This window comes from Strix aluco, chromosome 4, assembly GCF_031877795.1.
Source record: "Strix aluco isolate bStrAlu1 chromosome 4, bStrAlu1.hap1, whole genome shotgun sequence".
NCBI classification, from domain to species: Eukaryota; Metazoa; Chordata; class Aves; order Strigiformes; family Strigidae; genus Strix; species Strix aluco.
The window spans coordinates 114,214,195-114,229,257 of record NC_133934.1 but is presented as its reverse complement, the minus strand read 5'-3'; the positions used below and the strand labels follow the sequence as shown (position 1 = coordinate 114,229,257).

At 51.1% G+C, this 15,063-nt stretch overlaps 1 protein-coding gene across 1 annotated transcript; it reads right to left on the bottom strand.

Moving 5' to 3' along the window:
* Positions 1–280: 280 nt before the first annotated feature.
* Positions 281–14,305, bottom strand: CHGA (chromogranin A). The gene is made up of 8 exons (XM_074824979.1): positions 14,105–14,305; positions 13,397–13,443; positions 9,313–9,406; positions 8,821–8,889; positions 6,544–6,642; positions 4,374–4,880; positions 3,448–3,908; positions 281–832 (listed from the first exon to the last, which is right to left on the bottom strand). The coding sequence occupies exons 1-8, from the start codon at positions 14,148–14,150 to the stop codon at positions 749–751; spliced, it is 1,407 nt and encodes a 468-aa protein (XP_074681080.1). The 5' UTR covers positions 14,151–14,305; the 3' UTR covers positions 281–748.
* Between the last annotated feature and the right edge of the window lie 758 nt (positions 14,306–15,063).

The window sequence follows — 15,063 nt, the reverse complement described above, 5'->3', positions numbered from 1 at the left end:
GACCCACATCTCACCGAAGCATATGGGACACCCAGTGCCGGGGCTGGGCTGTACAACACTGCTGGGTCCCAGGCAGGCAGGGAGAGCCCCTCAGTGCTCAGGACCTCAGGGAGGTGTGCCCGATGCTGGGCCTTGGCAGGCAGCAGTGTTGGAGTCTCAGGAAGGAGGGAAATGCCACCACAACGTGTCTGTGGTGAGGGGAGGCCTCCATTCCCCCTCCTCTCCACCAGAACCATACAAGCCCTGCAGCATGCTGACAACCAAGACTGAAGCTGCCAAAGCAAAGGAACTCACTGCACTTTTATTTTTCCTTAGATAAATTTTTTATATAGAATATATTACAGTCAGAGTTCTCAGCTTTTAATCAAAAGATAACAAGTTATTGCAGTTTTTTACCCAGTGAAACTACCGATGGAAGGAGAACTTCCTAGAAAGCTGTCTTGTCTTTTAAAAAAAGAGGGAATAAAACCCCACCCAGACAGAAAATACATGTGTAGGTTGCGCTTTGAGCCCACCGGTGCCCAGCCGGGTGGGTGGGCATCCCTGTGGACAGAGCATGAGGTGAAGAAGCAGTGATGGGCACAACACTATGGCGAGGGAGGCAGGCCTGGGTGCTAGCGAGGTTGGTTTCCTAGGCGCGATGCTTCTGCTCCGGCTTAATTGCTTTTTAATCAGGAAATGAAAATGCGTTAGGGAGAGAGGAGGGCGGCAGCGGTGGCTTTCGCCTGCGTGGGGAGGGCTGGGGCCCTCAGCCTCGCCTCAGCTCATGCAGCTTGTGGGCAACACGCTCCAGCTCAGCCTCGATGGCGGCCAGGCTCTCCAGCTCCTGGTCCTGCAACGAAAGCCCGGGACACATGTCAGCAGTCGCGGGTGGGCAGCCATCGCCCCCCAGAACTATAGAAAGCCTTGCCCGGGGCTAGTTGCCTGTGCTGGCATGCGACAGTCACACCTTGCCCCATCCCCCCAGCCCGCTTCTGCATTTTCCCCTCTGGACAGATATCTGTGCGCAACACTAATTAGTCCTGTCCTAATGTTAAATCACTGTAGCTGATGATGGGGACAAGACATGCAGCCACCATCCTTCCCCAGCCCCACTGCTGGGCAGGCCAGCCCCCAACGGATCTTGTCTCTCCTTCCAGAGTGTGGGGCTGGAGGGAGATGGCAGCCAGGGCTGGAGCAGGTGCTGCCAAATGGCAGCGGGTGGCTGTATGAAGGCAGTGGTGTCAAACTGGGGCAGGCACAGCTGCCTGCCACCTGTGGCAAGTGCAGCATGTGCCCTGCTCATGCAGAGGATGGCGGTGTCCCCTCTCCCCATGCTGTGCTGGGTGTCCACATGGGCCTCCAGTACCGGAAGAGTCTTTTCCATTTGGGAAAATAGTGAATGAGGAAGACATCAGTTCAAATGCTCAAGCTGCCATCGCTTGGCAGCCTTTCTGTAGTGGCTCTTATGTACCTATGCCATCACCTGAAGCTATTTTATTTAGCACAGGTACTCAAATCTGTAACTGCGTGGCTTTGCCTGAACTCTGGTCATACGCAACTGGCCCTGTCTTGCTGCCAGCCCCAGCCCTGTCTGTCCCTCACAGCTGCCATCACCTGGGGCTTGCTGCAGATCATGTGCTCGCCCAGTGCAGCAGCAGGCTCTGCGGGAGCAAACTTGGGGCTGTCAGTGCTAAAAATGCCTTTTCCTGTTGACAGAGCTGGTGACAGCTCCTCTCCTGTGCGGAGGGAGCAGAGCCTTGCCACTGCCTGCAGCAGCCACCAAGCGCAGGCTGATGCTGAGCCACTAGCCTGCACTGCATGTGGCTGGTGTGAAAAAAACAAAGAAAATATGTAAAAAAAATTAATTTTTCTCATCCCTGAGCTATTTTGCTGAACAGGGAAAACATTGCTCTGCCCCTCTGCAGAGCCCTTGGCTCAGCCCCTGGGAAGGCTCTGGCCAGCAGTATGCCAGCAGTTCGGGGTCCCTACAAGTGCCCAGGGGAGCCACACAGAGCCCAAGCAGCTGTTCCAGTGCATTTTGTTTGAAGCAGGTCAGGAAGCAGCCGGCTGAGGCATGTCTTGCTGGAGGAGAGCTCTGGCTGCAACTGGAGCCCCCAGAAAGTGAGAAAATAGCGCTGTGCTGAAATGCTCTACAGCAGCTACAGAGAGGAGAGGTGAGACCCAAGCCACTGCCTCGCGCTGTGCCTGTGTGTCCTGGCTTGCTCCTGCCTGGCCCCGCAGGCTGAGCTGGAGCCTCTGTGCCTTCCCTTCCCTCACTGCCAGGTGCCTGGTCTGACCCCTCCTCACTGATGCCCAGAGGCCCTGATCCAGTTTAAAAAAACAAGCCAAAAAACTTTTGTTGCAACTATAAACATAGCGGTTTTTCAGCCTCAGCAACCTCCTTCCCAGTCCCTGTTTGGAGGCTGAGCCTACCACCTTGCAGGCAAGGTGCACACCAGAGCCCCTGGCAGGGGCCAGTCGGGAGCAGCTTCTTGGGGGAGAGACCTGGGAGGTGAGCAGTGATGAGGAGGCAGATGGGGCAGGTGCCCACCTCCTTGGCAGGCACCCCCTGCATCCCTGCTCAGGGCTGAGGCATTTGGCTTTGCTTTCAACCAACACGACTGGAGATGCTGGGGGATGCTGATGGGCAACTTAGGGCAAGGTTTTGGTGCATAACTAAGGCAAGAGGGGTGTTTTGGAGGCAAGAGAGCTGCAGCAAACTGGCTTCACTCACCTGCTGTCCCAGTTTGTTCCCAGGTGCCTGATCGTGGCTTGTCCCAGAGCAAATATCTGCAGAGCCCATGCCCAGCTTCCCTGTCCAGCTCCCTGCACTACCCCAAAATAAACATCCATGCCTGGACCTGGGCCTCAGCACAAAGGTGAAACCACCACTCCTGGCTCCCAGGGAGGTGCTGAGCTACTACACAGCATCATGCAAGGTACCAGGGAAGGAGGTCTCTGACTTTGCAAGCCTGACTCAGATGTATTTCCGTATCTGTCTACCATTTCCACACCAATGCCTCAGCTCTCTCACCACGGCTGCATCCCTGGTTTACCTCTGTAGGAAATCTGACACTACTCACTCCAACCCTGAGCCAGGGAAAGCATTCCCTTTGACTTGGAGGAGCTTTCGGACACAAGACCCACCCCCAGGCTCCAGATATAGCTCTGGTCACCACATCCAGCAAAGGCCAGCACAAAAGTCTTGTCACATTTTTAAGACCCTCTGGGGCAGGGCATGTTTTTGCACTAGTCACTAAAACAAGGCTAAAAACTAAAGGCACAGCCAGGTGCAAATCTCAGTAATACCTAGGGCTGAATGACGAAAAGGTCACCAAGCATCTCCTTAATATCACAGAGAACTGATGCTGGCTGTGTAATGCTAAGGTACCATCCACATCTCCAAGCACAGTTTGGATTCCCAATAACCGTGTGGGATTTATTCTTAAGCCTATGTACACCAACCTCCGTTCTCCTGTTAGCACTGCCTTCTTCATCCTTCTTTTCTTCAGGCATGGGAGCAAGTGGGAAGCCTTCACTGCTGTCCTCCTTCGAGTGATGCTTCCATGACCTTCTCACATCTTCCTCTGGACTACTGAAGTCATACTTGTGAGACCTAAATGCCAGTTTCATGGACCTGTCTGGGTCTTCCCCACTATCATTTTCCTCCATGCGCTTCTTTGATGTCAGCTGCTTGGCCAGTTCATCCATTTTGTTCCACCTCTTGGCATCTTCCCACTCCCTGGAGGACTCCTCTTCCATCTCCTCGCTTTTGGCATCCCTGGGCTGGAAGGTGTCTTCCTCGCCCTGAATTCCCTCATCCTCCAGGCGATGCCTTCCTCCTCTCAGTGTCTGGGGCTGCTCTTCCTCCTCCTCCTCCTCAGAGCTCTGCCCATCTTTGCCAAATCCCAGAGCATCGTCGTTATCTGAAAGAGCATTAAACACAATAGTGAGCACAAGTGTTAACCTGCTTACACTCCACCTTTGAACCAAGCCTTCAGGGGCAATGCAAGGTATGTTTCCTGACTTAGGCCCATTTTCCCAGGATTCTGGAAATACCCACTCTCACTCCATCATGTCAGTATCAGGACTTAGAGGCAGCAGTCAAAAACTATGTAGGAAGTTCAAGAAAAAGAAATCAGTTGCCCCCAGGTGCTATGAAAACCGAGCAGCAGGCAGCGAGGCAGCTGCTGGGCCTGTGTTACCCACTGTGCATGGGCCCATGTGGTCGGGTGTTTGTGAGGGAGCCTGGGTGGCTGTCAGCTGGGGTATTTCTGTAAACCCAGTAAGTGCCTGCCTGAACTTTTAGGCTTTAAAGCCTCTTATCCATCTGTCTCGGTGCTCTCAGCTCACCCTGGGTAGGTATCAGTACAGTTGTCTGGGATACATACTGTCATCTCCCTGCATCTCCTCAGCCTCCTCGTCCTCCTCAGCCAAATCAAGTGACCTCTCTGCTTCAGTAGGGTCCTCCTCTGCAGCATCATCTCCTCCGTCATCCTCCCGCTCCACACGCTCCCCTGTCACCTCCTTGCTCTTCTTCTGGCCCTGCCTTGATGACTGCTCTCCCTCATTCTCGAGCTCCAGGCTGTCCCTGGGGCCTCTGGGCTGCTCCTCTTCATCCCCTTGCTGCCGCTGCTCATCCTCATTGAAATCTTTGCTGATGTGGTTGTCCAAAGCTTCATCTCGTTGGGCATCCTCTGTGTTCCCAATCTCGTTACTCTCTGCTTCCTCATGATCCTCCTTCTCTCCAGGGTTGGCATCCCTTGGCCTGGGGTCCCTCTCCTCCAGGCTGTTTTTTCCCTCCTCTCTTGAATCTTTATTTTGCTGGGTTTTCTGTGCTGCCAGCTCAGCCAGGGACCCTGTGGGCTGCTCCTCTTCAGGGCTCTCCCCTGCCGCATCTGCAGAAGGAGGAGCAAGAAGCAACACCTCTCCTGAGAACTCATTTCACAACCAGTGAAGCCTGTATGTTTCTTAGGGAGCTTCAGCCCTACTCAGCAATCTGCTTAACCAGTCCATGGATACTCTTGCAAGTCACTTCAACATATGCTTGCACTCAAGCAAGCTGGTGCTCTCACTGGTGCCTGCTCGCCTGGAGAGACTCGCAAGGCTGAAGTTAAACATATGCCGAAGTGCTTTGCTGTGGCACAGTCCTCATCACCATCTCTTGAGATGCCAGCAACAAACTTGCCCCACATAAAACCAGATTGCATGTAAAATGAAATGATTTAGGAGTGTAATATGGCATTTTCACAGGTCTCCCTGCTCTGAATGCTGTGCTACCATGGCGTCCTTATTTCTCCCATCAGGGTGAAGAGGCAGCCAGCACTGTTTGCAGGCAAGCTGGAGGGAGGGGGGCCAGCTCTGCTTCTGCAGACCAGCTACACAGCAGGAGCTTACTGTGGGCTGGGTATTCACTCTTGCTCATGTCAAAGACTGGCCTCTTTTAACATAATTAGCCATAGAAATCACTTTGCAAAAGAAAAGATGGGGGACTAAGGAGCAGCGGAAAAAGCCAGTTGGGTATGGAAAGGCGAGTGCATCCACAAGCAGGGCTGAGGAGTGTGCTGGGGTGAGGGGATGTGAGAGATGGTCACACAGGACTGGTGTCCACCAGTGACACCGCACTGGTGTCACAGGACTGCCTGTGGGCCTGGATGGCCCAACATGCCACGCTTCATCTTCATGCAGTCTCCACACCACTGGAGAAACTCCACACGGTTTCAAAAAAACACAGGTTTTTTTTTTGAACTACAGGTTCAGGTCTGCCCTGGTGGGAGGGAGACCTGCTGCCACCTATCCTCTCTGTTGGCTTTTGGCTGCTGTGGCTGCAGCAGCAGCCCCCGGGGGTATTGCTCCTCATCACTTTGGGCAGCTTTGGGCTGCCATCACAGAATCGCTGTGCTGCCATGGCTCAGGCACACACCCCAGAGCCCACTCGAGACCCTCTGTGGGGGTGCTGCTGCTGGATAAGAAATTACCTCACCCCACATTGGCATCGTCTCCTCCTGATGTGGAAAAGGGAAGGGGCCAAACCCTCCTTTCTGCTACACTGCCTGTCTCTAGTCAGGCCATGTAAACACAGTGACAAGGGCAAATCCCAGCTGAATGTGGTCTTTCCAAGATGTGGGTGTGTGCACTCTGTGTATCCCAAGTTCAATTTTGCCTTCAGAGACCCATAACCTACTATCTTGGATGCCTGGAAACAAGTAGGAGTAGGAGCAGACCCAGATTGCTCTTGCCTATACCACTGAGTCTTCCAGTATGGGATTTCTCTGGCTGTGACTCATTTTAAGCATTAGGAGCAAGTGATGGTGTTAGCAGCAGGGTGGAAAAGATCAGTATCAGTTTGGTAAATTGAGCATCACCAGTTACTATAGCTCAGAAATTACATGGTGTTTAAACCAGTAAATAAGAACAAAGCAAACACCGAGTTGCTTGTGTGTCAGCGCAGCATCAAAGAAGATGCTTAAATGGGAAGCAGATGGACATATCAAGGCTGTTAGAAAGAACATCCTTGTTTACAGCCTGACCTGGATTTCCTGGGGGGGAGCTGACACTGACCTCTCTGCTTGTTCTTGTCATTCTGACTTTCAAGGACTTCTGAAAGTTCATCTTCGAAGCCTCTGTTTTTCTTCTGCTGCCGAGTTCTTTCACTGGCACCTGTGTCAAGTAACAGAAAGTAGGGAAAGGCAACAGCCCCTCCTGTGTTTCATAAAGTAGAGGCAGGAAAATACTTCTGTGCCCTTTATAATTATATGTATATTTTCTACAATGGACAAATCTGCCAAAGGTTGTCTGCAAGAAGTGAGACAGGAGGATACATGAATCAACTGCAGTAACAAAGCCACCATCAAAAACATCATCTGCAGGGAAGAAAAATCTCTCTGAACAAACAGAGAATCAAGGTTGCTAGGAAAATTAATATTGATGGAGAGATGGGGAATAAGAGATGCTGAACTGCAGCACACTGAGGCCAACAAAAGACTTAAGCATTGGAGCACTGAAGGATAAAAATTGCCTCCTGCCAGATGCTGCCCATGTACTTCTGTTGAGGTGAGCACCGAGAGCCCCTGTGCCCTCCAGCCTGGTTGTGAGGGCCCCTTTCCCTAGGGCTCTGGGAGGAAGAAACAGCATTCATTCCCACTCCAAGGATAGTCCAGGGCTTCAAGGCCCCACACCTTAATCTCTGGGATTATGGAGCCATCTTGACAAAAGTAACACCCTGGGGAAAGATGTCCAAAGGTAGCACGAGCTGGAGGTCAGAGTGCAGCTGTCCTGGCAACCAGCGCTCCCCAGGCAGCCCCAACATAATGGGATCTGCAAGCCAAGCAAGTCCTGCCTAACACAGCTCATGCCCGGCTTCTACGCCTTAATGCCAAGGCAAGAGCAAACACTGCCAGCCCAGCCCTCTTTAGCCCTACACTGAGCAGAGCTGGATGGTGTGGGGTCTCCAGCCTGAGCAGGACCAGCTGCATCCAGCACAGAGGAGACCAAGATAAACACCTTTGCTTTTCCCTTGGGCTACATGACTCTCCCACCCCCAGTCATTGTGATCTGTAAGTTAGAGCTCATGTTACCCCAGGACAAAATGGTGTGATGGGCTCAAGCCAAGGAAAGAGTGGACCAAGATGCACCTCTGTGAAAAGAGTCCCTTCACGTGGACTCCATGCTGTATGGCACAGCCTGTCTGATAGCTGAGCACTCCCCACCACAATCCTGGTGTGCCTGGGCAGCAGCAGCATCCCAGTGCACTGAAGAGTCCCAGGTGTCTTCCTTCTGGATCATCAGAGCACCCATGAAGCCTGTCTGTGGTCACAGCCCAGCTGGCCCCTTCATGAGTGGCATGTGGGTAGTGACCAAACCATGGCTTTGGGAGTTGCACAAGGCTCTCTCCCAATCCTGACTTCCTGAATTTTTCCTCTCCCTTCTCCCTGTTGTCTCTGTGGCTTCGCTGTTCTGAAAGAGTCTGGTGGCACTGTTTTCCAGCCATCCCTGGCAGCCATGCCACACAGGAGCAGGGTACAGGGATACTGTGGTGAGAGAGGGCTGCCAGCTGAGTTACCTCAGGGAGAAGGAGGAGGGAAGGCCAGGAGCTGCTCTCCCTGCAGCCTGGGGAGAGCCCTGCTGCAGCCTCAACCAGACCACCCGGGCAGAGGGACCTCCACTGGCTTTGAAGTACTCTTACCCGGGACCTACACATCAGCTCTGGGGACCTAGGCACCTGAGAATAGTTCTTTTTCCCACTGCACACCATTTTGCACAGCTCTGTGCTGCTGCTGCTCCCACACTGACCTGTGGTGAGCAGCCTACACCTCTCCAAAACACAGAAACTTGCATTTGAGCTAAGGAAACCAACAGAAAAATCCCCATTAGCTCAAGGACGTTTTCACTGGGGTCTTTTAGGTGGAAGTCCCACTTGATGCTCAGTGAGGCTTCCCTTCTGCCACACCTGGGTTTAGTGCTGGACTCCTGCTGCACAAACAGTGAAGGTTTTCTTGCCTTTCATTCCAGTTTGGGAGCTGGTGGTTATTTGTTGAATTAAATTACAATATTTCCTTTTAGGGTTCTCCCACCCCAAAATGCCTATACTCTGCATCACCACCAAGTTACATTGACATTCATTTAAATAATCAGATGTATATTGGAGTTATTATTATAATCAAAATTCCTGCCCCCACTGACCCAGTCTCTACTGAAAGTCCTGGAACTGTATTTCCTTGGGCACATTTATATGATGTCAAATTAATGTAAAATATAAAAAAACCCAAACAACAAAACTGTGCAAGGGGCTACAACAGATGAAATTCCTCTTCTCAAATAACTATAGTGACACTGTACCTTGAGCAGCAATTTCCTGAAGTTCCTTCAATAAATTTTGGTGACGAAGGATAGAAATGATTCGTTCATCTGCAATAGGGGAGACTTGATACAGAAGGTGGTCAAAGACAACCTCCCCCCACCCCCAGGAAAAAAATCAGAACCCCAAATGCCACTTTTCTCTTTGTTTACTCTTTTCTCTCCCTTGGCCAGATTTGCTGCCACATCTCTTAACCGTGTGGTTAAGATGACAGGAAGATCCCATGGAAACTAGGCAGCTTCATGTCACCCAGCTCTTCCCTGGCCACAGTGCCAGCATGGTGCATGGCCTGGGCCGATCAGAGGCTCCATCCCTGCATCTGGGGGCCCGGTGCAGCCCAGTGGGGTGACCATGAGAAAGGTGAGTGTGTCGGGGTCCCCTTGTCAGCTGCTAGAGCATGTGTCAGGGCAGAACCTGCCCCTGCTTGCCAGATCTGCTCTTGCTGATACCCAGCATTAAACCTGGGTCTGTACCTCCTCTGAGTGTTTCTAGGCATTCCTCGCTGATCGGCAGGGGATTTGGCTTCGATAAAGTATCAGAGATGACCTCTACAATGCACTTCATCACCTAGAAAAAGACAAAAACACAAAATAAAGCACTGGGGTTTTTTTGTCTTTTTTTCCTAAATCTGTTTGTTACCAAGGCTAAAATGCAGCAGATGATGGCACAGATCTTCTTGCTTTTCTGGTTGAGCCAGAACTGGATGTTCAGTTCCTGTTTTACCTAACGCAGGAACAGAAGGTACCTCCTGCAACTGAGAAGTGAGCAAATGACACATGGCAATGCAAAGAGCTTCTTCAACATGACACACGCTTCAGCTGAGGATCACGACTCCAGCCCATTCCAGAAGCTGGGCACATTAGGAGATTAAAAGGGATCTGGATATATACATAGAAAGCTCAAATCATCCTCTTTTAAGTCAATATATTTCAACCTACATCTCATAAAAGGGCTCAGTGGGAGATTGTAGAGAGAAACAAGTGGTCATAGCTCTTCAGTAGGTGACCTTGAAATCCTGCAAGCTATTCGAGCCCCAAGCTAGACTGCAGCCAGGCATGGAGGGCAAGGTGAGGCAGATTGTACTTTCAAACGCAGATGAGAAATACTGCTCTCAAGCCCTAGAGAAGGACAAGAGACTCTGGAGAAATGTTTGACCTTGTGCTTAAGTGTTCAAGCCATCTATTATAGACTGAAAGACCAGTACACAGAGGCAGGTCATCTGAAAGCAAGGAAGTTCCCACAATTTCCTTGGAAGAATTTGCAACTGCCCGAGGAATCTTCCCAGACAACTTGAAGTCTGGGCTTGCCCTCTCCAGCAGCCCCTTTCTTCAGTGTAAAATGAGAAACATTATTTATCCAGTTTGTCACCTGTACTGAGATTGCAGGCCTAGCTCTTCACCCATGCAACTGCAGCACCACTGATCCCACAGAGATCACTCAGTGCTGCATGTGTGGTAGAATGACAGTCACAGGCGCAAAGGCAAGGTGGCACCTCTGGCAGGGGTGAAGGCATCCTCACCACACTGAGACACACCACCAGGAGCCCTGCCGTGTGGTTGTGGTAGACCCAAATAGTCACAGAGGAGACAAAGTGGCATTCACGACGGTCTGGTGCCAGTTAGTAGTTCAGGAATCAGGCTGCTTAGTTCAAAAGGATGATTATTTATAAAGCAGCCTAGAAAGTATGCAGGGCTCACAAATGCCTGTGGAAAAAGAGAGGATAAATTGAAAAAAAGAATATGAGTAAGCCTCGGGGGCAAAAAAATTCACTCACTGAACTTCTTTTTCCTGATGATTTCTGCAGGCAGCCCTAAGAGCCCTGACCTCCCTCACAAGGTACCATTCTCAGGAGAGGAGAGCAATGCAGCTACAGTAGAAATTAAACACAAGTCAGCAATTCCCAGTCATCTACAATGTTGCTCATTGAAGCAATCGGATACATTCATTGACCAGCTGGAATGGGCAAATTTTCACCCTGTGTAAGGGAAGAATTCTGCCTTTGCAGATCACAGCCATAAAATGCTGAACTCTTAAAACTACTTACACAGTTTGAGGGGATTGCCTGCTGGATTAAAAATGTTACAGGAAAGATCTAACAGAAAGAAAGCAGGCAAATTTCCCTGGTATCATTCTCCTATGCCACAAGCAATCCATTAATATTGATTTTAGATAACTTCGAGTCACTTCACTCTACCATTAAATAGAACAAACCCCAGATTCTGATACTTCCCTCCTACATTTCGCACCCTCTGGAGCCACTTACAGCTGCAGTATTCAATGCAGCTTCAGAAGTAAAGGCTTTCTCAGCATGAAAAATAAGAATCTGGTCCAATAAAATACTCTGTACAAGCTTTTTGAAGACTTCTAAGCTGATTTAAGGTCTTTTTCTGAACACAAAGAAACACATCAGTCACCACAGAAATACAGCCAATTCTGTGGAGGGACTTTGTAACATAATGAAGTGAAGGGTGCAGTCATTCCACAGCACTCTCCTTGACTTTTTGTAAGAGCAAGTCTTGCAGAGTGAGGCTTCACAAGGTCATGAAATAACAGCCTGCATCAGGAAATGGAGGAGATCCTTTCCAAATGAATGTAATTAATCCAGTGCAGAAACTCAGAATGGAATTTTGCCATAGCTATCCTCTAACTGTGAGCATGTAACTAGATCCTTAAGAGCTGCTCATGCTGTCTCTACACAGAAATCTCCAAAGGATCATGTCCTTACAAGGATAGACTTCATGTTTGAGCTCAGTTATGCTCAGGCCCTTCTGAAATGTATGGTTGTAAGTGGGAAAAATTGTCCTTTGAACACAAGAGTGGGCAAACACCAGAGATATTGTAAATGCTTTGATTGTGTTCAGCTCCCCACGGAAAGTCCTTGGCATAAGGAAAGTCTGATGAGCTGCCCAGGAAATGTCTGCAGGTGCTGATTACCCATTACACAGCCCTGAGCTACCCACAAATGCTGGTGGCTCAGAGCATGGTGTGTAGGAAGAGCTGTGGTGCTCACTGCTGTACCCACGTGATGATATCCCTGTCCTGATCTGTCCTGTGAAACCAGGAGTTCCTTCACTGAAATGCTGTGTCTCAGAGGATGGTGAAGGCAGAATAGCCCTAATTGCTCCTTCCAGTTGCAGCAAATTCAAAAGAAAGTTGTGGTCTGACTTTGCATTCAGCTAGAGCCTGTGTCAGTGTAGCACCCAGGGAGGGGGCAGGCTTGGGAAAGAATTCCTTCTTGGTGGAAGTATTTCCATGGAGTTGCACCAGCTTCCACAAAAGTGACATGTTTTACACATAGAACATATTGGGAATGGATCGCACAAGGAAAATTGTGGAATTAATGGATTGTCCTATCAGATGCTCAAAAAGCCTCCCACTCTGGCATGGCCAGTTGAAGGGGCAAGTGCCTGCCCCGAGTCCCTTTCTCAGTTAGCAGCACACAGCCTGAAGCAGGCACCCAGTGGCTCACAGGTCATGGCTCAGCCCCAGCAAGGGATAAGCAGGCTAAAAGTCTTAACAAAGCAACAGCTCTCCAGGCCCAGGCACATCTGCCAGGAGACGGGGAGGCGTTTCTTACGGAACTTGCCCCGTAGGTAATGAGCAGAGACACTGTACAATGGAGCCTGTGGCTGGGAGTGACATGAATGTGCCCTCCCCTACTGCTGCCTGGGAAAAAACATTATGTGGCTAGAAGATTTCAGGAAACAAAAAGGTTCAAGAAGTAAGGGGGAAAGGGCCGTAGTTTCCTTTCTGGACATTAATTGCTGTAGAAGTCTTAATTTGGGCAGCTAAGAGATCAGTTAATCTGAAAGACTATGGGTATTACAATATCAGGAACGGGGGGTCTGTCACAGATCACCACATGCAAGCACACCTATCCAAGCATTTAGGTGCCAAAAGCCCATCGGGAGTGCACACACTTGCGTAGTGCAGCTATGAATGTCAGAGAGGTATGACACAGATGTATGCACAGAAGCCTATAAAAGAAGGCTGGAGAGGTCAGCTAAGGCCAGTACTGCTCGTGGCCATCCAGACAGGCTGAGCAGTAGCTGAAGACGGATTAGCAACCTGAGAGTAGCCAGTTGCCTATTTTTTCAGGAACATGCACACCTACACCACACACATACAAGCACAGATGTATACACCCCCCCAAACACACAGAGTTCCAGCAATGCCTGTTCCCAAATCCTATCTCCCCCCACTCTCCCCTGAGTCACCTCCTGTTGAGAGCTTTGAAAAACTGGAAGTAGGAGGACTAGGGAGGGCTATACCCAACCTCCATCCCCAGCTCCACCATTCTCTAGAGAAGCTTGTTTGATCCCCCTGGTACATTCTGAGGCACTTCCCTCCTTCCCAGGTACCCAGAAGTAGATGCACAAAGGGTAAATGCTGGTAGGAGGGAGTGTGGATGGATCCTGCTGTAGGATGTCATCCAAATCCCTGGTGCTTCCTACAGGGTATTTCAGCAGGAGCAGGCAAAAACCAACCAGCTAGGTGGAGGTTAAACATCACATCCTTCATCTTCACTCACCCCTTTCACTATAGGCCCATCCTTACCTTAGTGTCGCCTTTATTCATGTCATTTGTCACAGGAAGGGAGATGGCTATAAGGTGAGGGTAGGGAAAAAAAGAGAGCTTGTTATTCACCTCCTCTGGGAGACAAGCAGAGGAATCCTATCCTGCTAAAAATGGAAGTGGGGAAGAGGGGCATCTCACTCTAGTAGAAGTGCTCCCTGGGTGGACCAGCTGGATGTGTGTATTGTGTCCCCCTCAGCTTTCCCCCAGGGAAAGGAAGAGGGAAGGGAAGGGAAGGGAAGGGAAGGGAAGGGAAGGGAAGGGAAGGGAAGGGAAGGGAAGGGAAGGGAAGGGAAGGGAAGGGAAGGGAAGGGAAGGGAAGGGAAGGGAAGGGAAGGGAAGGGAAGGGAAGGGAAGGGAAGGGAAGGGAAGGGAAGGGAAGGGAAGGGAAGGGAAGGGAAGGGAAGGGAAGGGAAGGGAAGGGAAGGGAAGGGAAGGGAAGGGAAGGGAAGGGAAGGGAAGGGAAGGGAAGGGAAGGTCCCCAGGCTGGCAGTGTCCGGTGGGGCAGGCAGGGCCCGGCGCGGCCCTCGGTCAGTGACCTTGCGGCGGCCGCTGTCCGCGGTGCTGAAGGGGTCGGGCTGTCTCTGCCCGCGGTGCTGAAGGGGCCGCGCCGGAACGGGTCTGGGCGGGGGCAGCGCCGAGCGCCGGACTGCGGGTCCCGGGAGCGGGGGGCACACGGACCCCACTTACCCGGCACGGCCAGGATCAGGACGGTGAGCAGTCCTGGGCGGCTCATGGTGCTGGCAGGACGGAGGGAGGGAGAAAGGGGCTGAGTCTGTCCCCGGCGTGCGGGCTCCGGGCGAGGTGCTGGGGGGGAAACCAGCACCGTGCGAGTCTACGCCAGTGCCCTGGCTGGTGATCCCAGATGGGGCACTGCAGCAACCGGCTCATTTATATATCTCAGCCCCTCGGAAATGGCGTCAGGAGGAAGCCACCTCCTCCTGTCTCCCCCCTCCCCTCGTACACAGCCTTCCCATCAGGCTCCACCGCTCGGCGGGTGTTGGAGGAGTGGCCACACGCCAGGATCCCTCAGACCGCCAAGGCTGCCCGGGCAAAGGGTTCCAGCAGTAAGGTGTCAGCTGCAGCTGCTCCATCTTCTCACACTCAGCTGGTGAGGTGTGTTTCCAAGATATCACTTTTCCAGCGCCTCACCCAAGACTGGCAATCTACAAGCAAATATGTGCCCTCTCGGTTTGTACCAGTAGTTCAACAGTGAGGCGCCTCCCGTATCCCGGCCAGCACAGCCACCTGTAGATGGATTTGCCCTCTAGGGGTGCCCTTGACTTTCACTGACCACAGAAGTTTAGAACAGATGTTGAAGTTTTAAGATGCCTGTGAAATGCCTCCACAGAGGATAGGAGTGCCTGTAGGACTGGTCAAGAGCCAGAGAACTGGTCACCGTGAAATGGGTTTACCAGTGCAGATGATAAGTCCCAGTTATTTCATGACAAATTCTTAAGGAGTAGGATATCATTTGGGGTAAACAGCAAAGGCTGGTGGGTCTGTTTCACAGCTATTGTGACTCTGCAAGCAAATTTTAATAAGTTGTTACCCTTTGTTCAGTGTTTCATAACAACCTATAACACCACCCTACACCTTCACTGATTACTAAGTTGAAGTAACCAAGATTTCCCTGGTCACTAGTTCCC

What these genes read in the sequence shown, in the direction of transcription:
- CHGA (XM_074824979.1), bottom strand. Translation starts at nt 14,150, where the DNA reads ATGAGCCGCCCAGGACTGCTCACCGTCCTGATCCTGGCCGTGCCGG. An exon ending in CCTAGAAACACTCAGAGGAG is followed by an intron (nt 8,890 to 9,312) that starts GTACAGACCCAG and finishes CCCCTATTGCAG; the next exon opens with ATGAACGAATCATTTCTATC. An exon ending in GGAGATGCAGGGAGATGACA is followed by an intron (nt 3,909 to 4,373) that starts GTATGTATCCCA and finishes ATGCTCTTTCAG; the next exon opens with ATAACGACGATGCTCTGGGA.